We start from the raw sequence: 26,221 nt of genomic DNA on the forward strand, positions 1-26,221 counted from the left end.
ATACTTCCTTCTATTTAAATGGTTCATATTTTGTTACACTTTGTTTAGCTCTTTTTTAATGTGTTAGCTGATGCATCTTGTTTTTTGCACTATCCCCTTTGCTGTTGTACACTGCAAATTTCCCAACTGCGGGACTAATAAAAGAATATCTTATCTTATCTTAAGTCATAGTCAAGTCAGCACACTGACACACTGACAGCTGTTGTTGCCTGTTGGGCTGCAGTTTTCCATGTTATGATTTGAGCATATTTTTTATGCTAAATGCAGTACCTGTGAGGGTTTCTGGACAGTATTTGTCATTGTTTTGTGTTGTTAACTGATTTCCAATTATACATATATGCATACACTCGCATAAAGCAGCATATTTGTCCACTCCCATGTTGATAAGAGTATTAAATACTTGACAAATCTCCCTTTAAGTTACATTTTGAACAGATACAAAATGTGTAATTATTAAGTTGCGATTAATCACGATTAACAACGATTATGACAATTATATCAATCGATTGACAGCCCTAGTTTTTTACAGGACCTGGTTACAGCACAAATAAAAAATGTAAATGAGACGTAGATGTAGAGAAAGGCAGACCATCTGTACACGACTTGTACCACAGGTCTGGATCACTCAAGAATTTGTATGAGAAAACTGGAGAACGCCACAGACTTTCTTAAATCATTCCTACGTGACACTCTAGAACAAATCTGTTTGTATGAGTATTCCCTGCATGAAGCCCAATAGCTGAAATGGGGCTGCATATTAAGTGATTGTGCATCTCTCATACAAGGACACAAGCTTCCCTTCCGTGGCTCACTGTTCTTTTCAACACAAAAGCTGTCAGAGTATTGAGAGGTTTAAAGGAGGAGAGGAAGGGATGATTTCATTGGTTACGACTAATACCAGCCTCTGCCACAAACACTTCATTTTTAACAATATTTTTAAATCAATCCTGTTTCTAAGTGAAACGCAGTTTTGAGCATTACATGGTCATCATATTTCTGGCGAACATCAGTGAAGTTAATGACAGATATTGATTTCAATACCTTAAATTGAGCTGTAATGAGAACTACATAAGGGAAACATTATATTTACTTGTCTTAAAATAACACACGCGATAGCTGCAGTGGTAGCATGGCGTGTACAGTGACCATTACTTAATCCATATGAGTCCACCTGAATTGCAGATTTAAGCGTGGCAGGAAAAAAGCCAAGGCATTTCATTATTCATCGGGTTACAGACGTAGGACATTACTTATACATTAGAGCCTTAGCTTGTTCTTTTTCAGCTACGAACTTTTCATTATTTAAGGAGACAAGTGCAGAGCAGTGCAGAGACCTATGGTAATGTTTTAAAGATCACAGGAATGAGTTCCTTTTTATCAGCTCTAAATATTAATTTCTCTCTCAAAGGCATGCACTGATTTGAGGTTTAGCACCGCTGGGCATCAAATGGAAATGATTTTGATATTTTGAAAATGACCTCATCGGAGACACATATATATTTGGAGGGTAGTTTTTGCCAGTGGTTCCTTATTTCTTTCACTGTAAGTGGGCTATTTCAAGCAATTGCAACACAGCACATAAGAGAATTGTTTAACGCTCAGTAGTACATCAAATTTTAGTTGAGATCAGGACATTCAAAACAACCAGCACAGTCCACTGAGACTGGAGTACACCACTCTTAAAGGAATATATTGTTCTCCCTTTTGTTTTCATCACTATTTCTTTTATGTGACAGTGAAGGTGATAATGCAGCCGCCACATTTGATCACAACAGGGGGAACTTTGTGGACCGTTGGGGAAGCCTATTCCTCAGGGTGCAGAGTGCCATCCAAACACAGCGTCAGCAGCTGTTTGGGATTAACCAGGAGGAGTTCAGTAAAGACAGCTGTGCTTACTTGTAAAGCTATTCATTACTATATGAATCCCAGTGGCATTGGATAACCCCAGAGACCCAGGACCCACACACACACACACACACGCACGCACGCACGCACACACACACACACACACACACACACACACACACACACACACACACACACACCCACACACACACACACACACACGCACACACACACACACACACACACACACACACACACACACACTCACACACACACGCACACACACACTGCATTCTTTGTTTACACTGCCAGCCAGACCAACAGATATTTACAGAGAGACAGACCACCCGACTCAACTGTTATCAGGCCATTAAATAGGCGTTATCAGTCACTTTAAGCACCATAGATGTGGGTCATTAGGGGCCTACTACACCTACTATGTTGTAAAAGTGAAAGTGAAACTTAACAGTAACACGTTCTAACATGTAAAACTGAATGAAACATCACGTTTTGAGCACAAAGAAAAAGGCTTCTTTAGGTTTAGGCAACAAAACTACAACTTTAGGTTTAATTGTTGTTTTCACATGGATGCGAACTCCAGTCTCCTGCATGTAAACCCCGTGTTTTATGTCCCATCCACCGCCCCCAACCACCATGTCTGATGGAGTTTCACAATGTCTATACTAAGGCACCTGACTTCCACTTCTGCTCCTGTCATAATTACTGCAGTCACTAGAGGTCGCTTTCATCTTCTTTTGGTGATCTAACATGTGAATAGATGATAGAACCTATTAGTGGATGTAGTAGGCCCCTACTGACCCACATCTATGGGGCTTTTAGCGACTGATAACGCCTATTTAATAGCCAACAACAGTTTATTCGGCTGGCAGTGCATTTCTATCCAATTTAAACCTTCATGTCCCGCTGAGTGTTAATGCTCTCATTCCACCAGAAAGCCTTAAAACAATTCAGAAAAAGAACAGATGTTGAGATCTATGTAGCCACAGTTTCATGGGCATGGGAGAAAACGTTACAGAACTGTTTTGCGAGACAACAACAAAAGGATGCTTTGTCAAAATCGAAGAATACATTTATTATTCAGAGCACTCAGGTAAGAACGTTGCACTATCAGAGCGCTAAATATATTTTGAATTTACTGTATGAACGATTCTGTCAAAATCAGTAGAAGGAGGAGCGCCGAAACAGCTGTTTACGGCTTGCTCTCTCTCTCTCTCTCTCTCTCTCTCTCCCCAGCTCTCTCTCATTACAACCATAAAAAATCAGGCTTAGATACCAAATGATGTGTTCTGTCTGTCTGTCTATCCATCTACTCCAGTCAGTTTCAGAACTACGGACAGCGCCGCTCCCACTATAGTCACATGTATCTCGGCCAATAATTTTGTTGTTTTTGCTATTTTTTAGGGCTGTAAATATTTAATCACGATGAATCACATGATCGTCCATAATTAATCGTGATTAATTGTAAATTAATCGCACATTTTTTGATCTGTTCAAAATGTACCTGAAAGGGAAATTTATCAAGTATTTAATACTCTTATCAACATGGGAGTAGGCAAATATGCGTGCTTTATGCAAATGCATATATATATTTATTATTGGAAATCAATTAACAACACAAAACAATGACATATTGTATAGAAACCCTCACAGGTACTGCATTTAGTATACTAAATATGCATATGGCAAACTCAAGCCCAACAGGCAACAACAGCTGTCAGTGTGTCAGTGTGCTGACTTGACTATGACTTGCCCCAAAATGCATGTGATTATCATAAAGTTGGCATGTCTGTAAAGGGGAGACTCGTGGGTACCCATAGAACCCATTTTCATTCACATATCTTGAGGTCAAAGGTCAAGGGAGCCCTTTGAAAATGACCATGCAAGTATTTCCTTGCCAAAATTTAGTGTAAGTTTTCGGCATTATTTAGCCTCGTCACGACGAGCTAGTATGATATTGATATGCCTTAGGTTTTTCTAGTTTCATATGATGCCGATATCATCACTATAGCTTTAAAACTGAGCCCGCTACCACTTCTAGAAGATAGGCTGTGTTAATGCACTAAATAAATTAGTGTCGTTCAAATTTGAGTTAACGTGTTATTGTGGCGTTAACGTTGACAGCACTAATCTCGGCCAATAATTTTAGTGTTTTTGCTATTTGCCTATAGATACATAAAGCTTAAACAATATGGTTTGGCTTGTTTAAAGTACAAATTTTGAGAATAAACAGATAGAATTCAGTCTTTTATTCATACAAAAATTTGTCAGACTCCAAAAGTTACCTCGGCTGTCTGTGTAGGAGGAGACAAGTTCCTTCAAAAAATGAATATGTCTCTACAAATATGTTATAATAAAATGATAGTCCCTGACACTACTCATTACAGAAAAAAATGCCTTATCCTCTTTAACCCTCTAAGACCCACAATAGATCTGTTTTTGTCTTTTTTAGGGGGGTCAGGGGATCTTTAGGGGGATATAGCAGGTCAACAATAGATGCCACATAGAAGTGGTGTACATCATCTGAAAGCTGGGAACCTGAAGATTAATTTAAGATGCAGCTCAGCACTGTGTGTCAAGTTGTTATAGTCATATATCAGAATTAAACATGAATTAATGAATTAAAATAAACTGAAAGACAGTAAAGTCAGTCGGGATCACGGGCCTCAGAGGGTTAATATTTTCACATGCACTTTATTTTCTAGAAATTTCTTCAAATTTGATGAAAACAACAACCGATGAGAAACTTCCCATCATCTTGATCCATGTGTACAGCGTGGTCATTATAAGCTGACACTCCGTCCCACAGTCCAAAGACTCTAAATTGCCCGTAGGTGTGAATGTGAGCGTGAATGGTTGTCTGTCTCTATGTGTCAGCCCTGTGATTGACTGGTGACCTGTCCAGGGTGTACCCCTCCTCCTGGGATTGGCTGTAACCCTCCGCTTATCCGCGACCCTCAGGGTTAAGCGGGTAATGAACAGAGAGATGAATGGACTTTTCTATTACTCTGCTGATAAATTTGAGCCACCTCAACTTACAGTACTGCTCATGTGCTAAGCTTTTGGTATTGTTGACTTTACTAAGTTTTAATAGTTCATGTTTGTGTTTATTTAAGGGGGATTAGCTCTCGCTGCAGAATCCTTGTCGCTGCTCGGATTCTTTGAGAGCTCCCTCAAAGAGCAGAGCTTTTTCCACAACACATAGTGTACAGTGTTTGAGCTGCAGTTAAGATGAATGTCACAAGTGGTTTTCATTTTGTCTCTGAGACTCCTCATTTGGAACAATCTTTGGCCTGCGGTCCCTCGACAATAGATTTATACACACTGCCTGTCTCATGTGATGATATCTAGGACTGTGACGGCAACATAAGGTCAGAAAAGGAACAATCAGGCTTCTTTGTTGCTTTGGACAAAAACATCATAAACTACAATATTGGACAAAGTTAAATTTTTACCATTTGTTGTCTGGGAACCATTAATATCTGTACAAAAAGTATTTACAATCCAATCAGTAGATATTGAGATATTTCACTATGGGTATAATGTTTTCGGATTGTCGTCTGTCCCATTCTCGTGAATGGGATATCTGAGGAACACCTGGAGGGAGTTTATTTAAAATTGGCACAAACTTCCGCTTGGACTCAAGGATGAACTGATTAGATTTTAGTGTTCAAAGGTCATTGTGACTTCACAAAACACATTTTTTGGCCATAACTCAATAATTATGACAATTACACGCACATGTCTAACGGAATAAAATGATGAAGTGATGATATTTTGGACAGACAGGGATGTAAACTGAAACTTGACGGCGGTAATTCTAGCTAATATCGTAATATATCACATGTCTACCAAAAAATTAAATTATTTTCTGTATACTCACACAGTCTAGGATATGTCAATGAGCAACAACGTTGATTTTATGCGTTGCATCTAACGCGTAATACAGCAGCCATGCCCCCAGTGGAAACCAGGAAAATAGCCTGCATTTGCCCCATAGGGCAAACATGAGAAAATCAGGGCCAGAAAGCCCAGGCTCTAGATTGAAAGCCTGATATAATAGAATGCATGACTTTATGCTGTAATGGCTGTAGGATCAACTATTGTGGTTTTAATGGGTTTCAATGGGGAACAATGTCCCCAAAGTTCTGTATTTGGCTACACAGTTTATTATATACGTATTATAGGAACTGAGGCTGAACTTCCAAAATTTTGAAAGACAAAATAAAAAAAATCACACCCTTTTTAAAATTAAAAATTAAAAAGACAAAAATGTGCCAAGTAATGCACAAGGGTTATGTGCTCTAGGAATATTGTGAGTTGTTGGTGATGGAAATGTCTTCACTTTCCAGGGCCAGACCATTCACAGTTGAATAACCTAATTGTCAAATAAGCTGAACAAAAGAGAAATATTGATTGTTTCCATCTGTATTTCTGTTTTCAGGCAGCATATTGAGAATTACAATTGTTAATCAGTATGAGAGGGACACATTTGCTGTGGTCATGCTGTATTTTGACCTGTACACGTCTGCATGCATCCATTTAATATTCAGATTATTTGTGCATGCTATTGTGTTGACACAAAGGTATTATCGTGACAATGCCCCATACCGTGACATTTGAGGGGGGCTACGTTTCTGAATGTTTGGCTCTGACACAAAACAAACAATGCTGTCTCGTCCAGTCAGTCCAGCTCTGTAGGGAAGATGCTTCCCTGTCGGAGCCACGCAGCGCTCTTCCCCTCAACACAGATCACGCTGTGTTACCTACAAGATGAAAAATGTAGGCCTTCCCTTTGTGTTTGTCTGGCAGTGAAATCTCACTTTTGATTCTCACAGTTAATCACATTAAATTACAGTTGCACAAACTTGTGCCTGTCTGGCTGTCTGCATTGTTACTGCTAATTTAATCTGAGGAAAGGATGAGGCTTAGAAAGCGTTTGTTTCTTAATGGCATCTTCACAGTTCAAAATAGAGTCGGGATGGCTGCTTCGGCTGGTTTTCACCTCAAAGTTGTCTTTTTCTGGAAAACCTTTCAAAATTCAATTTCCTTCATACCGATGTTTTTTTTTCTTTGTTCGCTCTGTTTCTATTCACAGACTCCGAAGTCATCTACAGGAACAGTGATGGCCACGTCATCAAGTTCAACATCCTCACAAACGAAACAGAGATTGTCCTGACAAACACAACATTTGTAAGTAGACTTGTTTGTCACACTGTATATTAAGTTATGAAGATTTATCACAGCGTATATGCGATCATAATGATTGACATTGCAAACAGAAAGTATATCTTTCTTTCTCTCTAATTTCCATTAGATCAATTTCAACGTGGCAAAGTATTCTGTATCCCCTGATCTGAAATATGTGCTCTTCGCCTATGATGTGAAACAGGTACGTTTCTCAAATGTTTTTCATGTTTTTCACATCTCTGTCATGGTGAGACTCTGCACTCATTCCTAAATATAGTATATGGAATATGTAACAGATAGTGTACTCACTCAGATGATGAAATGCAACCAGATGATTCTAGGAATCTCTTCAGTTGGTTTTCATGTAGTTTCATTCTTATTCAGGATTTCTGTCTAACGTCATCAGAGAGATGTATGTTTATCTCTGTTGATCCAGTTTGTTTGCTTGCTTCCATGGATGCAGAAGGCTGAGTTTGCATGCCAATTTGTTTCATATGTGGTAGCAGGGTGTCAAAATGAGCCGTGGACGGGTTCACACCGGCCAAAACAAAAACAGACGTTCCGCACCGGAATGGAAATTTCAAAGGAGAACATACTGGCTGTAGTATTGTTGTCAGAGAAACCAGTATTTTTAGCATGTTTCCTTAATCTGTGATGACATATCATGGTAATTTTATGATTTATTACAGTAAATATATTACATTTTGGTCCTTTAATCTGCATAAATCACAAAAGCAATGATTGGAAAATGTTCAATATTCCAAAATGGAATCTCTGTAAGCTCAGAGAGCAGAATTAGCTATTAGCTCCAGCGACCTGGTCAGAGCTATGCATGGTGCAAAGTACTGGAAGTTAATGGATAGTTTTGCACAGAACCTGGTGAGGAATAAACACTAGTTTTAAAGTAAGACAGCTCACACTGTTACTGTGTCTTTAAGGCTGTTTCATGAAGAACGCTTGTCTCTGTGATCAATACTTTGGTGATCAGTTCAATGTGTGGTTAGAGTTTCAGTGTGGGATTTGGTGACAGCTGATCGAGGTAGCAAACAGATGGCTTTGGATGGAAAATACATCATATATTTTGAGGATACAGCAGGATTTTCATACAAACTAACATTAATACAAGATAGAGGGGTTCTGTGTACTTAAAAGCAAATAACAGGAATTTCATACGGATTATTTTTGTGCTTATGTTATTTAGTTGAGAGGGGGGCTTTTGTGCTTTTACCCTGTGCTTCCGGTTGATGTTTTGTTACACTCACAGTTCATTTCTCACTACCTGAACTAGATCTATCTTTGTTATCATTCTAGCTGCTGTTTCTCACTGCAGTCCCATGTGTCATGTTAACAATTGGTTAGAAATTGAAAGGACAGGTGTTGCATACAAATTTACATGTAAACTGTATATGACTGGTTTCCAGTAAGTTGCTCCATTTCCAAATGTTGATAATTACCATAATTAAGCGATCATGAGATGAGTACAGTGCAGCATGGAGCAAGCCCCCAGACAGACAAATAAGACACATCAGTTATACATACAAGACAAAAAACAAAACACATCACAACTAACCATACATAACACATTAAAAAAATACCTCCTGTCCTCTGGATTTACATCTCCTTAGCAGCACATTAATTATTATTTAGCGACAAGATGGATTGATGAACAAAAACGTTCTTCAGCCTGATGCGATCAAATGGAGGGACTCTAAATCGCCTCTTGGAGGGCAGACGTTGATATTCTGAGTCTGCGAAGAAAGTTAAATAGGCTGCTGTGTCTTCTGACAAATAAATTCAATTGTCATTCATTATTATATATTCAGTATCATTTAGTATTAATAATCAATATTTGAGTTACTTTCATTTCAGTCAATAAATTGAATTCAATGCATTCATGCTCATATTTTGAAAATTTCGTACACAACTGGCACGAGCTGGAATCTAGAAGGACTCTAATTACCTTTAAAAAGTCTTATCTGTCAAAGTATAGAAAGTACATCTTGTGTCAGCCATCCACTCCACTTCACCAGGTTTCACTGTTGTGAAAAGGACTTCAGGATGATATTTGAGACTAAGCAGACCATTCATGTACCATAAGAGTACTCTCTTGAGATGTTAAGATGTTCAAAAAGCAGGTGACTTTCCATCCCTCCTATCACTCACATCTTGTGTTGTACTTGGCTGTAAAAAATGACATCCCAAGGCTTATAAAGACAAAGCTATGCTGAAATACGCTGTTAGGGTTGAATAAGCATCTACACCCATGGTCCTGTGTAGAGCTTGATACATTTTGACGAGAGCGCAGCAGGGCAAGTTTGAACCATAATTACCAGCTTTCCATCAGCAAAGAGTGGATGCAAAATGAGATATGCAAATTGGACCCTCCACTCTGGAAGGGATCAACTGTGAGGATTAGTGGCAAGGCGATTAATCAGGACTGATTTGCATAGTTTGCATGAAGGGTTAGTCTTGCAATTTGGAACAATACGGCCGATAGCCACAAGTCCAGTTTATTTTTAGCACGAGGTTATGTTGGGGGAAGAATGTAGTGGTGTTGCTGGTCTATTTCTAATCTAATTTCTAAAGTTTTTGTAAGCTCCAGTAATTGACTAAAACATGTGCAAATTGACAATTTCATTATGAGCTTGTGATATAATAATACCTTGCATGAGGAGATATTTTTTAGGATAAATCATTTTAGCTTTAAGAAGAAAAGAGTTAGCTTCAACCAGAGAAGGAGATTTGAGGCTTCATTGGAGAGGCTCGAGACGCAACAATGAGGACTTGCAAGTCGATTTGTACTTGAATATGTGGACGTGAAACTTGATTTACTCGAGACTTGAGTGCCTGAGGACTTGACTTGGTGACCCATAAATATTGAAACAAGACTAAGAGAGTCTACAGTCATGCGTGCAGCTCTGTGAGGCTGCACAACGGCGCTATGAGCTAAACATCAGTTTGGAAACATGGTCGCAGTGACAATGTTTACATGCTGATCTCAAGCAGGTAGAATTGTTTAACATGTTCACCATTTTTTGCAGTTTTGGCATGCAAATATTTGCTAATTAGCACAAATGACAAAGTACAGGCTGATGGAAATGCCATTAGTTTTGCAGGTATTTGGTCGTATTGGACAAGTTATAATTTAGACCTGATGATGGTGCTGGAGATAAAGTCAAGGGATCACCAAAGTGATTACAATTCACCTTGAAGGGATCATGAATGTGTGCCAACTTTCATGGCAATCCATCCAATAATAAAGGAAAAGTCAGGGGATCACCAAAGTCATCAGGATGGATCCTCTGGGTACAATGAATGTCCATACAAAACGACTTGGCAGTCCATCCAGTAGTATAAATATGTATCACTCTAGACTATGGACCGACCAACCGACAGACCGGGATTGCCATCCCTCGAGCCATGCCAGGAGCACGGCTAAAACGCTGTGCTGTGGAGCCAAACTGCTGTAAATATTGAATATCATAGTGGGGATGCCAAATACACACTTGTAATTATGGCTGCTGGCAACAGAATAAAATGAGAAAAACTCATAAAATTTAGATAAGAGAAATTAGTCTTTCATTTTGAGATTAATTAGCCTATACACATGAGTGGTTTAATAGTTTACTACTTTCATTTCCAGCAGAGACTCTTTTCCAAATGATTCTGACACACAGATCCGTATTTACTTCAATTTCTCATTTTACTTATTGAGCTTTTATATAATATATATATATATATATATATATATATATGAAGTTATATATTTCATCTCATGCTGTCTGCCACAGTTAAAGTTTAATTCAAATGTATATCCTTTAAGGTTGTCAATCGATTAAAATATTTAATTGTGACTAATTGCATGATTGTCCATAGTTAATTGCGATTAATCACACATATTTTATCTGGACAAAATGTACCTTAAAGGGAGATTTGTCAAGTATTTAATACTCTTATCAACAAGGGAATGGACAAATATGCTTTTGCAAATGCATGTATATATTTAGATATTATTGAAAATCAATTAACGTCACAAAACAATTACAAATATTGTCCAGAAAGCCTCACAGGTACTGCATTTAGCATAAAAATATGCTCAAATCATAACATGTCAAACTCAAGCCCAACAGCCAATAACAGCTGTCAGTGTGTCAGTGTGCTGACTTGACTATGACTTGCCCCAAACTGCATGTGATTATCATAAAGTGGACATGTCTGTAAAGGGGAGACTCGTTGGTACCCATAGAACCCATTTTCACTCACATATCTTGAGGTCAGAGGTCAAGAGACCCCTTTGAAAATGATCATGACAGTTTTTCCTCGCCAAAATGTAGTATAAGTTTGGAGCGTTATTTAGCCTCTTTTGCAACAAGTTAGTATGACACGGTTGGTACCAATGTATTCCTCAGGTTTTTTAATTTCATATGATACCAGTATATTCACTCTAGCTTTAAAACTGATGCAAAAAAAGCCTGCTACAACCTCCGAAAGATTGGCGGCCCGTTGGATTTTTAAGAGGTTAATCGAAAATCGCAAGTTGCGTAAATGCGTTAAGAAATTAGTGTCATTAAAACAAATTTCCATTATCGCGTTAACTTTGACAGGCCAAATATCCTTTTATAAATCTGTAGCATTCTGACACTTAAAACTATATTTGATGAGTTGACAGTGAGAACGGGTTGCACATTCAGAATATGTGACTCGATTGAGGTTGTACGGCAGTGTGCAACGCATGGCCTCTTGCCTGTTTCCTGCCAGCTCTGTGCGTTGTACACAAACCAACAACAGTTCGCGCAGTCTACAACGTCTACTTTTAAACATTATGAAGGACTTGGATATGCCCAAATATTGCAACAACGATCTTTTCAAGAAGATGTTTGAAGGAATGAAAGAGGGAGGCTGTGTTTGCATAGTCGAACAAGTCCACTACCAGTAAAAAAGAAATTACTTGACTTGCAAGTCATGTGTCATAGCCCCGAGACGAGAGTTGGACTTGATCAAAAAGACCTACAAACAGCTCTAGCTTCAACAGTACACTTTCAATGTACAGTGCAATACACTGTAACCCATTCTTCCTTTATGTATTTATTTAACTATCCTTGTTATCTACCTGGTAGCACGCTGACGTGAAATAAACCAACAACCTTGAGCTTGACACCTGTGTGATGAAGAGTGATAATAAGAACCGTTCCTCTCCGGAAAAAATAAATTACTTTTATAATAGGTTCATCTCCGGTGCAGTGAATGAAATAAAACATTCATTAACACTTTGTGCCCAATTTCAGCGCCTTAGTAGAGATGTGACAGTGTGTGAGTTTGATTCTTGTTTTTTTTCCCACTTTCTTACATTTAATTGTTTGTTTTGGTTCGGATATTACAGTATGTTTTGTTATATTCCGAACAAGTTATGAAGAAATAATAGTGCATAATGTTCTGGATACGTTACCATAAAATTGTTTGTTGTCAGCAGTAATAGTAGCATTGCCTTGAGCTTCATCTGCCGTCAAAGTAAAGATATATAAAAACTAAGTTTTACTTGTGCATATGGCTTAATTGTTCTGGTGCACAGCCAAATCCACTCTGTAGGTGTGACATTATGCAGTGTGGAAAATGCATGACCATCGCTGGGCAGAAACAGAGGATTGGAACAGCTACAGTCACGATCTCTGTCCAAGATATGTATGAGGTAGCTGGGACAACCTAAGACCTGATCAGTCAGGAGGAGACAGAGACAGGAAGCAGATAAACGCCTCTGTTGTGGCTTCATCTTGTGATGTTACATCTGTTTGTGTCTACCATAAAACAAATATAGACACAGAAAAACAACTAAATAGATTTTTGTAATATAATTTCTAAGGACATTTCAAATCAGATGGAAGAAACATATTAAAAGAGATCTGTTTTTTCTGTTATTAGGTCTGTTAAGGTTAACGCAATAATAATGCGTTAACGCTGACTTGTTTTAACTCCACTATTTTCTTTTAATGCATTTAAGCAACTTGTGATTTTTAGGTTGTAGCGGGCTCAGTTTAAAAGCTAAAGTGAAGATACTGGCATCATATGAAACTAGAAAATCTAAGGATTGGTAACAACCATGTCATACTAGTTTGTCGTGAAGGAGGCTAAATAATGCTCCAAACTTACGCTAAATTTTGGCAAGGAAATTTATAAGTGATAAGAAAACAGATTTCAGCTCGTAAAGTTTGTTCTTTATCAAACCAGAATATACCACAGCTATGAATATGCACAGCTGTTCGATTTTTCTTATTTGAGTAGCGAGATGTTCATTCTGTCTGTATAATTTATGAAGTTTCAGTACAGCTTGTATGGACGCTGCTGACAGCGGTGAAAACAATGTGTATTTTATTTATGACAAAGGCTTAGCTAGAGATACAGATGAAGGCAAAATGTGCTGAATGTGAAATCCTTCTAGAGCAACACAAGAGATGGTCAAAAGCCTCTTGGAAAAACCTAAGGAATCCATTGGTACCAACCATGTCATACTAGCTTGTCTCAAAGGAGGTTAAATAATGCTTACGCTAACTTTTGGTGAGGAAACACAGGCATGGCCATTTTCAAAGGGGTCCCTTGACCTCTAACCTCAAGATATGTGAATGAAAATAGGTTCTCTGGGTACCCACGAGTCTCCCCTTTACAGACATGCCCACTTTATCATAATCACATGCGGCTTTGGGGCAAGTCATATTCAAGTCAGCACACTGGCACACTGACAGCTGTTGTTGCCTGTTGGGCTGCAGTTTGCCATGTTATGATTTGAGCATATTTATTATGCTAGATGCAGTACCTGTGAGGATTTCTGGACAATATTTGTCATTGTTTTGTGTAAATATATACAGACATTTACATAGAGCATGCATATTTGTCCACTCTAGTGTTGATACAATTATTAAATACTTGATTAATCTCCCTTTAAGGTATATTTTGAATGGATGAAAAATGTGCAATTCATTTGTGATTAATCGCGATCGATCGACAGCCCTAGTTCACACAAAAGTATTTTTTTCAGTTGTAAATACAGTAAATACAAATGTTCTATGCCAATATATTTCATCTATTTTCCCTTGGCATTTGTTTAAGGTTAGACGATCATCATGGTTTCTATTGTGTATATATAGAATATTGAAGAAGTCATTGCTGATTTGAAATATGAGCATAGTAAACAGTCAATGTGTGTTACAGGATTGTGTGTAGCATTTGAATGCAGTGTGTTTTATAGTATAATAAAATAATTTATCATTATATGGATTTTTTTGCCATGTTTGCTTTTTTTGATTTGCCTTTTTTTTTCAGAGCTGAAACAGGACTTTAATGCGGTTTGTTGTAACTCCAGGCTTAGATCTATGAATTCTACCATAAAGTCTGTGCTTGAATTTAATCGTAACCTGTAATGAATGATGAAAAGAATAACAAATAGACCTGGCTCTGCTCTAAAATGAGTGAACGAGTCTCTTGCTAATCACAATCTTTGATCCCAATGCAGGCTTTGAACTGATACGTTGTTCTATATACCACAGTCTTTATGCCTACTAGCTGGTTATATGGATCTGCTCTGCTGCGAGTGAAGGGATCTCTTTTAGCGTCACCTATCTGTAGGATTACAAACTGATATCTGGCTACATCTGTATCTTTGAGTGATTAAGCTTGATAAAAGCTCATAATCTCTTGGATTCCTGTTTGTCACTGCTGACAACAGGCCTGTGTCTTTTAGCCTTTAAACATCTTGTAATTCTCTTGTCGGCGCAAATCCTTGCAACCTCTTTTAGTCTTTATATCCCATTTTATGGCATCTTTGTGGACCAGTGGTTTAAATCAACTGCATTTGAATCAGGTGGGAGACATTAGTTATATGTCCTCTGTCTCTCTTAATAAGCATATGTTCTGTTCCTTTTCCACTGAAGCTAAGCACACATTTGAAAAGAAAAGAAAATAGCTTATTAGCTTTAAGCTATAAAGGCACGGAAGTGTGTGGGTTTGACGTTGACTGATTCCTCACTGATTCAGAGTGACAGCCTCCATTGTTGGCATGTCAAGGCATAAATGGATTGTATGCTTGCATTTGTTCTGTATATTACAAGATTTCTTCTCGTTTCTGGCTGTCAGTACACAAGTTAAAAAGCCATTGCCATTGACTTGAGAGCGTTCAGAACAATGCTGATGGAGACATTCTTATGCGATGGGTTCATAATCCAGTGTCCCACCTCGAGCCTAAATTGCTGATGAAAGAGCAAATGAGTTAAGTGAGGAGTCCCAGATGTAATGCTGAAAACAAAAAGAAACAGAGGCGGCAGAAACTGTCTCGGCTGTCTCGGTTGAGCCCACCTGGTATGTTATAAAAAGGGAACAAATATCCCACTGATGTATCATTTTATGTTGGAAAAACAGCACCTGCGTCTCTGTTAGTCTGTAAGCACATCTAAAATGAGTCTGTTTGAATGCTGGCTGCCGCAGTGAACGGTGACACCGACTATTATATATCAACATTTCTCCGATCACGCCAACAAAACACAAACAGTATGCCTTTGTGATTTTGTTGTTAAAGTATAACACCTGCCATCCTTACCCTGTCTCTAAAGGCCCCTGGATGCTGTTGGACATGTTTAATGTACTCTGACTATAAATGCATATAGAATATTATGAGACATATGAACAAAGGGAGTAGGAAGAACAGCAGAAGTAAAGTCAACACAGCAGACCGAAATAAAATGAGCTATGTAGGCCTGGGCAATATGACACAATATAGTGTGAGATGATAGAAATGTATTGTAAATGATTTTTCATAAAGAGGCATCTATCCTTTTAATATCTCAGGTTTTATTGGGTCACTGCAGGCAATGTTGCAACTCAATGACCAGGGCAGCGTTATTTGAATATGGGATTCAGAGGATTTTGTATCAATGTACCATGAATTGTCTGGTATTTAAAACAGACATTTTCTCGTTATTTTATAAAAAAGAAAACAACGAATTGATGTTTTATACAATTACATATGTACTATGAAAAAAAGTTTTTATCCATTCTACGCACCCCTAGAACTATGACACTTTAGGTGTCCACAGACAGTTGAAAAATATAAGATAGGTGTGACTTCAACCACAAGTTACTGAAAGCTTTGAGGTGCCTTATCACCCGCCACTATCTTGGCACTGGCATGGAAACAGAAAATCCCAACTTAGGCAAGAAGTTACTCGAGGCTACCACCTCAGCTGGGTGTGCTAGCATGAGACACCTATCAATCAAGTAACCCTCCCCCCACTTTTAAGTGTACTCACCAAAGATTTCGCAGAACGCAGGGACAGGCATTAAAGCAACAGAATATTGATTCATATTTGATCAGCGCTGCCTAGTTTGACCGTTTGAGCGGAGTTTGCAAGTGACTGACAGCTGCTCAGAGATGGCAAGGCTCCAGCTCGGCTCTGATTGGCCCCTTTTTTAATCATATTTGCTCGAGCTCAATCTCGCCTACTGCTGCATGAAGTGCAGAAAAGGTTAAAGCAGGAAGTCAGTCTGTAAACTGTGAGGGATGTTTACAACAGAAAGTTTGGAAAATCATTTTATAGTTTGCCTTTGTTTTCTCTTCTAATTGGGTTAACAAGGTTTGTTTATGACGTCTCTGATCGTATGAATGCTCATGTTTCTTCCCCCTTTAGACCTATCTGCATAGATGTCACCGCATTCTGAGATCTCAGCAGTTATTCTATTGAGTACAGTGTTGTCATAACCGGTAGATCCATGGCCCAGAGCTACAAAATCAAAACCAAAAATCAAAATCTGAAGTTATCCTTTAAGATTGCCGTAGCCAATTAGTTTATTTTGTTTGTGTGAAAATGCGAGTAGTGTCTGAGATATCCTATTTAATTAGACTTAGAGAGCAGTTTTCTTTTCTGTTTTTTTCCTTTAAGTTTTGACCAAATCAAAGCACAGGGTGAGGCAGTTTCAGCCTTTTGAAGTGTGAAATTTTGATCTCAGACTACAACCCTGGACCATGGATTAGAGATGAAATAGTTCCTTAAGTTGTCTTAGAACCAGACTAATGGTGTTTTTTGTGCAAAGGCTCTAAATGGGCCTGTTCAAAGCCCAAAGCTTCATAACTGTAAGTGTACCTAGAGGCAACATTGCCACGGTAACCAGATGGTTTCAGTGTGCTATACAGCTGCTCATACCCTATAGCCCAAAGCTTTGTTATTCTTTGGTAGCCATTTGGCCCGACATGTTTTCCACTGTACACATCCATCCAGGGAGCTACTCCCAATAGGCTATCGATTTTCTCTTTGCTCATAAGTGGGCTGATGCCAAGCAAGGCAGGGGGGACTCAGTTACACTTCCTCTGTGGTGACACTCCCAAGACACTCTTTAATTGTCTGTGCTGTTTTTTTTTTTCTCTTTGTGTTACTCCAATGTTGTCGTTTTATGTCATACAATAATATGTCTTTGGAGTCTACAGTGAGCTGAAGTCAAACCAGAGCTTTGGTTCTGTTCCAGAAGACATTTTTCTAATAAGACAGTTTTATACATAGACAGGGCAGAGACAGGGATGGTAATTTATTTCAAAATGATGAAATATTCTTCTTAACTCACCTTTTTTTAAAGACAATCCCAAAGGAGTGAAAGAGGCAACGATAAGGATAGATAAAGGAGAAGTTATAATGTTGTATGATGAACATCATGGGAGCAGTAGTTTTTCAATTGCTAACGCATTCATCATTTCATCATTGTTTAACTTTGTTAAAATCGTCAAGAGTTCAAAGTGTAATATCAAGGGCAGGAGAACTCATTTTAGAACATGTTTGACTTTAGCGGAAAGACCCTTAATGAGAGACTCAGGGTTTCCATCAGTCAGTGGTGGAGCTAGAGAAATATTCATGGGGAAGAAAGAGGGTGGCAGAAATATACTGTATATGCTGAGTTAATCGCAATCACATATATCAATATTTGTTTGGAAAACCCCCAAAATGAAGTTATTTAACTCAAAAACATTACATTATTATACCAAAAGGTGGCATTAGAAATTCATATATTGTTTTATTTCCAAATATTCAGATATCACTTAGCCTAAAATGTGACCATAACAAATCATTAAATGATATATATAAATTTAAAAAAAATGTACATGTTATTTTTTAGAATGTATCTAGATAAATGTGTTCATACCTCTCAGGTATTAAGCTTTGAATGAACTGTCTCTGCATTGCTGACTTGTGTGGCTTTTTGTGTGGGGCTTGGAGCGAATGATTTTAGTGCCTTTTAAACTGGCTGCATTTGTATGTTGCACTGATATTAAATGTGGACATGTTTGTCTGCACAATGAGCAGTTTCAGAGATGTTGGTAGCTGCAGGCAAAGGAGACACTCATAAGCACCGGTGAATATTTGGGTTTGTCAGGTTTTATCCGGTTTAATCCCACTAAACAAAACGCTTGAACAAAACAACCGACCAATATCCATCTGTGGCTGTTCTGTATTTCTACTATAAGTTGGCAACCCTACACACACACACATTTAGCAGGAAAAAAAGCCATCAGCAGATGTTGTGTGTGGCTGGGAGCTGCTGGGGCCCGGAGTAAACAGAGCTGCTGCCGGGCGCCTGCTGCAGGCTCCTGGCGCCACACTGTAGGACGGGGAGCGTCATCTCTTGCTGAGTTCAATTGCAGTTGGACATCAGAGATTTGCTCATGTAAATTTCTGACCAGCCACAGCTTTTCATTTATATATGTTTTAAGTTTGATTGTCTGGGTTGGCAGATGGGATGGCAAGGCATTTTTTAGCCACCCCTTGGAACCACCACAGCCGCCAGTGTATTGCAAGCACGCCAGCCCTAAATGGACTCCCCGCCGGGCTTAAGGATCTGGGAATTATGTATTTTTAAGATGACTGGCTGAGATAGTTTTTTCTTAAATTGTCTTCTTTATATTTGAGAAAATATCCCCATTGTACAGGCAATGCAAAGGTACTGCTATGGGTAGCGAAATGTCTCCTAATATCAGTTCCCTAAATGTAGCCTATTTTGAAAATAATGATGTCTTCTCCTCGAATAATTCCTTCCATGACGACATCAAACTATGGAAACGCTGTGTGGATGACATTTTCATGATCTATGATGGTCCTGTGGACAGTTTATTGCAGTTTTATGAGTATCTCAATCGCTGCCATGAACATTTAAAATTGACAATTAATCACGATGTACAGCAAATCAGTTTTTTTGGACGTTCTTGTAAAACGTGAGGGCAGGACACTGGGGTCAGACCTGTATAGGAAAGATACAGACAAATGTTCTTGAGGAATCATTCCATCCGTTCCATCTGAAAAAAAGCCTCCCCATTAGCCAGTTTAGCTGTATCAGGAGAATCTGCATCAAAGAAATTGACTAAAAAACAAGCGGATGAATTAGAATACAGATTCTCATTTTACAACTAAACAGTACACTACAAGATGATTCTGAAAACATTTGAGGAGAGAAATAGGCATTACAGTAACAGAATATTGATTCATATTTGATCAGCGCTGCCTAGTTTGACCATTTGATCCGAGTTTGCGAGTTTTTGACAGCTGCCTCCGTTGAATGAACAGTCAATAGGAACACTCTCTCTGAAATGACCTGTGATTGGGCAAACTCTCCCGTCATGGGCTAGATTCTTTAAAGCCTGAAAACAGCCATGAGGAGGTGCAGAAGTTTAGTTTCCTCTCACAACACTTAAATTACAATATGCTGAAAGGTTATTATGGAATTTTTGCCCAGTGATGCCAATAATATTCTGCATACTGCAGGTTTTAAGGTGGCCTAAACAACTTTTCTGAAAGACTAATTTAGAGACTGTGCCCCAAACCTGGTTGTCATATTGTGGTGGTCAATATGTGACTTCAAAGATCAACTTTGTAATATTAATAACATTTTCCTGTATTGGCACCCATGCTTTTAGTTTAGGACATTAAATCCATCTTCACAGCCACTGTTGTATTTGAGTGCTGAAAATGTCACAACCTTTTTTGTTTTATCATCGAGCCGGCAACAAAGGTCACCGTACCCATGTGAGCTTTACACCTCATTTAATGGGGTATTGCTGAAAAGTTCATTTGAGGGCTCATTTGGGGCCCGTGGAGGGTTTTTCAATTTCATGGTGGAAAATTAGGAAGTTTCAGCATGTCAGAGTTTGAGAAATGTGTCTGAGCACCTTGGAGAATCACTTTTTGCTCCCAGGCACAGTTCTCTACAACACAGAGAAATATGTGTAATAACGCCTGCAAATTTATATTGAGCACACTCAACCCCTGTGTCAACTTCAGTACATTCAGTATGTACAGAGAAGTTACACTCTGCATACGTAAAGTCGATATGAGTCACTTCGAGCTCGGTGAATCCTCTCCTCTCTAAACAGTAATTTACTTTCCCTATGAACAAGAGTCTCTATTATTGATGTTCCAGCTTATAGTTATGGGCCGTTCATGGGTGCTTAGGCTGGAATCCAAAGCCTTATTGTAGTCTTTGTATAATGTCTTTATAACTGCCGTAAGCCTCATTAACATCTGTTTAGATTTTTAAACTAGTAATTTGGAGGAAAAAAGATAATAATATACTCTGTAGGGGTTAGATACCATTAACACTGGAACACTGAATATGTCACATTTAAGGGGAGTGCCGCATACTGTAGTTACTTCTATAACGTCAACTCCCAACAAAAATATCTGTCTCTTTAGCTTCTAAATGCTCCACTATGTTCAGCAGATAGTCATTAACTTTGTCTGTTTGCTGTGTCTGTTGCTGAGCAGGTAGTGTACAATAGTTTAGGTTTGACTAAATTATTATATTTGTTACGTTATTAAGCTACAGACATAGATTAAAAATACTAAAATTAAAAAACTGACTTTTAGTTTCACACGGGACACGAACAGCAGTCTCCTGGCAGAAAAGCCAGTGTTTGTTTGATCCATCCATTCACCATCTCAACTTCCTCCTCACGTGGACCTCCATATTTGTTATGCGTAAAAAACTAACGTAATCCTTCGTAAAGTAATCCACAATGCAATTTTGTTGTATGGGAACGTAATTTTTAGGAGACAGGGTTGGATATTCTCCATAGAGCCGAAGTGAACGGCAGAATCGGCTGGTAATTCTCTCTGAGTTCATCACTATGAACGACACTTTTCACATTATACATAGGCATTTGTACCATTATTATCATAAAACATATTTCTGCTGTAAGTCATTTCTACATTGCTAAAGTTGCCAAACTTTACCAACTGAGGTCCTGCAGTGACTTTGCCATCTATTCATCCATTATCTGAAACCGCTTATGTCATTCGGGGTCGCAGGGTAGGGCTGGAGCTGATCCCAGCGGACGTTTGGCACACCCTGGACAGGTCGCCAGGCTATCACAGTACTGACACATCGAGACAGACAACCACTCAATTTTGAGTCAACAATTTACCTAACTTGCATATCTTTGGACTGTGGGAGGGAACCGGAGAACCCGGAGAAAACACACAGAACATGCAAACTCCACACAGAAGGGCCCCAAGCAGGGTTTGAACCTGCGACCCTCTTGCCGTGATGCGACAGTGCTAACCACTGCACCACTGAGCAGCCCTGACTTGACCATCCATCGCCATATTGAACGGCGGAAGCAATGCACCGGGCCGTTACCAACGAAGGCCAATTCATCATTTCCCTGTGAATATTATTACAGTAAATGGGGCCAGTTTCTACCATCTGACAACTTGTGTCACACACAGTAGTGCAGTAAGGCAAATACAGGTACCTTTACTGTCCCTGCTGAGGTGTTTACATACCTAAAAATAATAGAATGTATCCGCATGCAACCTTTTGCAACTCAACTTTGGCAACATCTGAATATAGACACCTGGTGAATAATTTTCCTTGCTGAGAAAAAAAATCATAAATATAAGGAGCTGCTACTGATGTCTCTCATATCGATATGGGTTCAAGTTCGTCCCACACAGTGAGGGCCATCTGTTTCCTTATTAGCTAATGTGACTAACAGTTAATCTGCTGCTCAATTTTTATGCACATAACATTGCTTACGTGACAAAGACACCTGTCAAACACACTCATCTATGAACTTAAGTTATAATAGTAACTTCAGGAGTAGCCAGTTTTAACAAATCTGAAAGCAGTTTCTCAAAAATATACATCACTATAAATATCAGTGATGTATAGTGACAGAAAAATGCTGGAATTTACTTCTGGGTTTTAGCTTTCAATATGTGTGTCAGGCACAGGGGGAAATACGTTTCATAAGATATGTGATGAGCGCTGTCTGTAAAATGGATGGCAATAGCCAAGTCATACAGATATTGAGGAAGTCAAGTCATGTTCTTGCCAGTGTGTTCTGGGGGGGCAGCATGAAGCTGCCAGCAGGCATAATACACACACACACACACACACACACACTTACACACAAAGGCTTAGCTTCGGTTGGGCTGGACAGCCTGAAGGAATGGTCCAAAATGAACTCTTGGACAACACCTTCAAGATGATGCAGAGCTCTTGTAGCCTCTGGCTGACCCCCTCAAGGTGTACCAGGGAGCACTTAAAGCTCTCATTTGTGCCATTGGGGTGTGCAATACTTCTTGTCGTAACAGCCTCGGTAAAATGAAAAGGCGCTGATAGCTGTTTCCCTGGACTGTCCTCTGTTCCTGTTTGGTAGGCTACACATGCCCTGCTGGGGCCGTTTAAATCTGACAGCATGCTCAGAGGCTTTATAAATTTCTGCTCATATCTTTGTGAATGCACAGGTACACAATATATTAATATATAGTTTACACTTTTGTTGTGTCTCTCTTATTGAAATAACCAGCTGCTTACATTTGACATTTAGCAAGGGCTGTCAATCAATTAAAATATTTACACAACTAATCACTTGATTGTCCATGATTAATCGTGATTAATCACAAATTAATGACACATTTTGTATCTGTTCAAAATGTACCTTAAAGGGAGATTGGTCAAGTTTTTAAAACATTCCTATCAACATTAGAGTGGATAAATATGCTTGCTTTATGCAAAAGTATGTATATTTATTATTAGAAATCAATTAACAACACAAAACAATGACAAATATTGTCCAGAAACCCTCACAGGTACTGCTTTTAATATAAAAGAATATGCTAAAATCATAACATGGCAAACTGCAGCCCGACAGGCATCAACAGCTGTCAGTATGCTGACTTGACTATGACTGGCCCCAAACTGCAAGTGAATATATCATAAAGTGGGCGTGTCTCTAAAGGGGAGACTTGTGGGTACCCGTAGAACCCATTTTCATTCACATATCTTGAGGTCAGAGGTCAAGGGACCCCTTTGAAAATGGCCATGACAGTTTTTCCTCACCAAAATTTAGCACAGGTTTGGAGCGTTATTCAACGTCCTTGGCGAAAAGCTAGTATGACATGGTTGGTACCAATGGATTCCTTAGGTTTGTCTAGTTTCATATGATACCAGTATCTTCACTGTAGCATTACTGAGCCTGCTACAACATAAAAATCGCATGTTGCATTAATGCGTTCAAGAAATGAGTGCCGCTAAAACAAATTTGCGTTAACGCGTTATCACATTAGCTTTGAAAAAAAGTTTTCTATCATTCTTGATGAACTTGTGTGCATGACAAGTAAAAACCTACAACCTTGAACTATACTATAATAATATTATGAGTGAAATAAATAAATTCTTATAGGCGCTTTGTCATTTTTTCTTGTATTTACATAAAATGAAAAGTCAGACTTATAGCTCTGTTTGTGCTGAAAGAAGGTCACCAAGCATGTGGGGTAACGACCATTTAAAAGGTGATAAAGACAAACATGAATGCATAGAAAGTCTGCAGAAATGAACCAAAATGAACCTGGACTCTTGAGGGTTGACCAAGCTTTATAGCCACTCGTGCCCAGATATCAGAAAAAGAAACCATCACCATTGAATGTACACACATTGTCCTCATGACACAATTGAAGTTACTTTGATGATGGACGTATAATTATGGCCCAGCTTACACTCATTGTCAGTCAAGTGTGCCTCTGAGTTTTTACATTAGCAGTACAAACTCTTCTCTTGTAATAGATTCCCCTGTGTTGTATCAGAGCTGAATACATGAGTGTCATCTTCATGATGAAATGCAAAAATATGGCCTGCTTATGTGCCCGATCAGCAGCCGCGGTCAGAGGTCTATTATCATGTCAGCCACAGCTTCTCCAGAGGGGGTTTCAGACAGCTTTACATGCACCCCTCTGTCACTTTGAATGCATCTCTCTCTCTCTCTCTACCTCCTTCTTTCTCTCTCCTCGTCTCTCCCCGGCTTTCAACACTGAGGCATTCGCCGATGATGGGTTTCTTAGATGGAATTAAAATGTCTCGTCCCACAGCTGTCACCCATGCAAATTGCATTGTCTACAGATTCTATCACTGAGAACAGCCAGCAGTCTGTTTTGTCTGATGCTTTCTTCCTTTTCATTTTTTTTGTCATGATGTCATTATCCGTGGCAGTGCTGCTTCTCTCGTTAATGTTTCAGACAGTCATCTTTTAATCTCTCTCTCTCTCTCTGTCTTTGTTTTGCTGCAGGTTTACCGCCACTCCTACATGGCCTCCTACAGCATCTACAATATTCACACACGGTAAGTGTTTTTGTCCTCTTCAGCAGCTGCTGTGAGGCAACGTGTGGGGTAAAAAAAAAAAACATGCTTCTCATCAGGGAGAAAACGTAGTTGTGAGCCTACCTGGTTTGCAAAACTGTACAACACAGATACTGTCAGTAAAGGCTAAGTGCAATGAAAGTATTGTTATCACTGCTTCACATGTTGCGACATGTATGAAGAAGAGGTGGGTCTTTCTCAGCTGGTCTCTCTGCTCCAGCTGACCTATAGGCTGCAGCCACATGTACCCTATGGGGGCCAAGTAGTGACTGGATTTTTAAAACATACATTTGGTGGATGAATCTGTGCAGAATGGCCATGTCCAATGTCGGTGCTATAGAGCAGGGGTCTCAAAGTCTGACACTGTGGGCGAATCCTCAGACAAAATTGAGACATTTTAGTCATAGTTGCCATTATGTAATTCAGGTGTCTCCAACCTTTTTTTCCCCTGAGAGCTAATTTGACAAAATGAAAGTGTCGGAGAGCAACTCAAAGCACCAAGTTGTACACCACCAATAGAAGATATAATTTCTGTTTTACTTTTATGTCCTTTAATACCGTTTCAGCCGCTGCAGTCATGGTTACATCTCTTACAGACTGACACACTCGCACCACAAATGAGACACATACATTTTTTCTGCGGTCATTTTCAAATCTGGTATGTGCTTGGTGCAATTTCCCCTCTCTGGGGATAAATCTGAGGTGAAAAATTTACGAAAATATGTGCCACAGTTAGGGAGGCTAGAGGGGGCTCAGGCGTAATATTATGGAGGCACTGTCCCCTTCTACACCAATGCACTTATGTAACCAAACTTGGAAGCAGCGTAACTTATTTAATTGACAATGTATTTTGTCAATTAAAAAAGTAATTTTGTGTCAGAAGGGAGCAAGATGTCTGTCAATTTGATTGGATAGAAATTAAAACAGGTTTACAAAGTGACTTTGTGTTATCAAGTTTATGTACTTATTTTTTTTAACCTTTAGCGAGCCACTCAGAAACGGGCAGCGAGCTAATTCAACTTGCTGGAGACCCCTGATATAACTTATGCTGAATTAGCAATTAGCAGTTCCTGTTTTCAATGTACATGGATGTACAGACATCTGATTCCTAAGTGGATGTATGGACATTTATTTGCAATGGACATCACCGTTTTATAACCTCTTCTACAGGGAAGTTCCCTCACTTTGTGTCATCATGAAAATCAATTTCAAAGATAATGTTGGCTCACTTACTGTATCTCCATTTCATTTTTACATAGTGTGACTGTGACTGTCTGTGACTGCAGGGTTCTGGATCATAAGGCTGATGAACTGAAATCTTCAGCAATGTAAAATAGATGCATGCTCACTCATGATAAAGGTTGAAGACTATCAGTAGATCAGCCTACAGTCTGTAGCATCCTGCTGCTCTACAGGTGGATCTTTAGAAACATCTTGCACAGAGTATCACAATCGCCGTCCAAAGTGCTGATCCCAGACATGCTGGTATGCAGACATCCTGCCAGTCCCGTCA

At 39.0% G+C, this 26,221-nt stretch overlaps 1 protein-coding gene across 4 annotated transcripts in view; it reads left to right on the plus strand.

Moving 5' to 3' along the window:
• The window catches only part of LOC119500190 (inactive dipeptidyl peptidase 10-like), a 235,965-nt gene that overhangs the window by 155,602 nt on the left and 54,142 nt on the right, over positions 1-26,221 (plus strand). For all 4 annotated transcript variants that reach the window (XR_005209574.1, XR_005209575.1, XM_037789794.1 and 1 more), the window contains exons 4-6: positions 6,962-7,056; positions 7,181-7,255; positions 24,638-24,690. Coding sequence is in view for 2 of the 4 variants with exons in the window: in XM_037789794.1 (XP_037645722.1) it covers positions 6,962-7,056; positions 7,181-7,255; positions 24,638-24,690 (223 nt within the window). In the remaining 2 variants the exon portion in view is untranslated. The remainder of the gene's footprint in view (positions 1-6,961; positions 7,057-7,180; positions 7,256-24,637; positions 24,691-26,221) is intronic.

This window comes from Sebastes umbrosus, chromosome 13 (assembly GCF_015220745.1).
Source record: "Sebastes umbrosus isolate fSebUmb1 chromosome 13, fSebUmb1.pri, whole genome shotgun sequence".
Lineage (NCBI taxonomy): Eukaryota > Metazoa > Chordata > Actinopteri > Perciformes > Sebastidae > Sebastes > Sebastes umbrosus.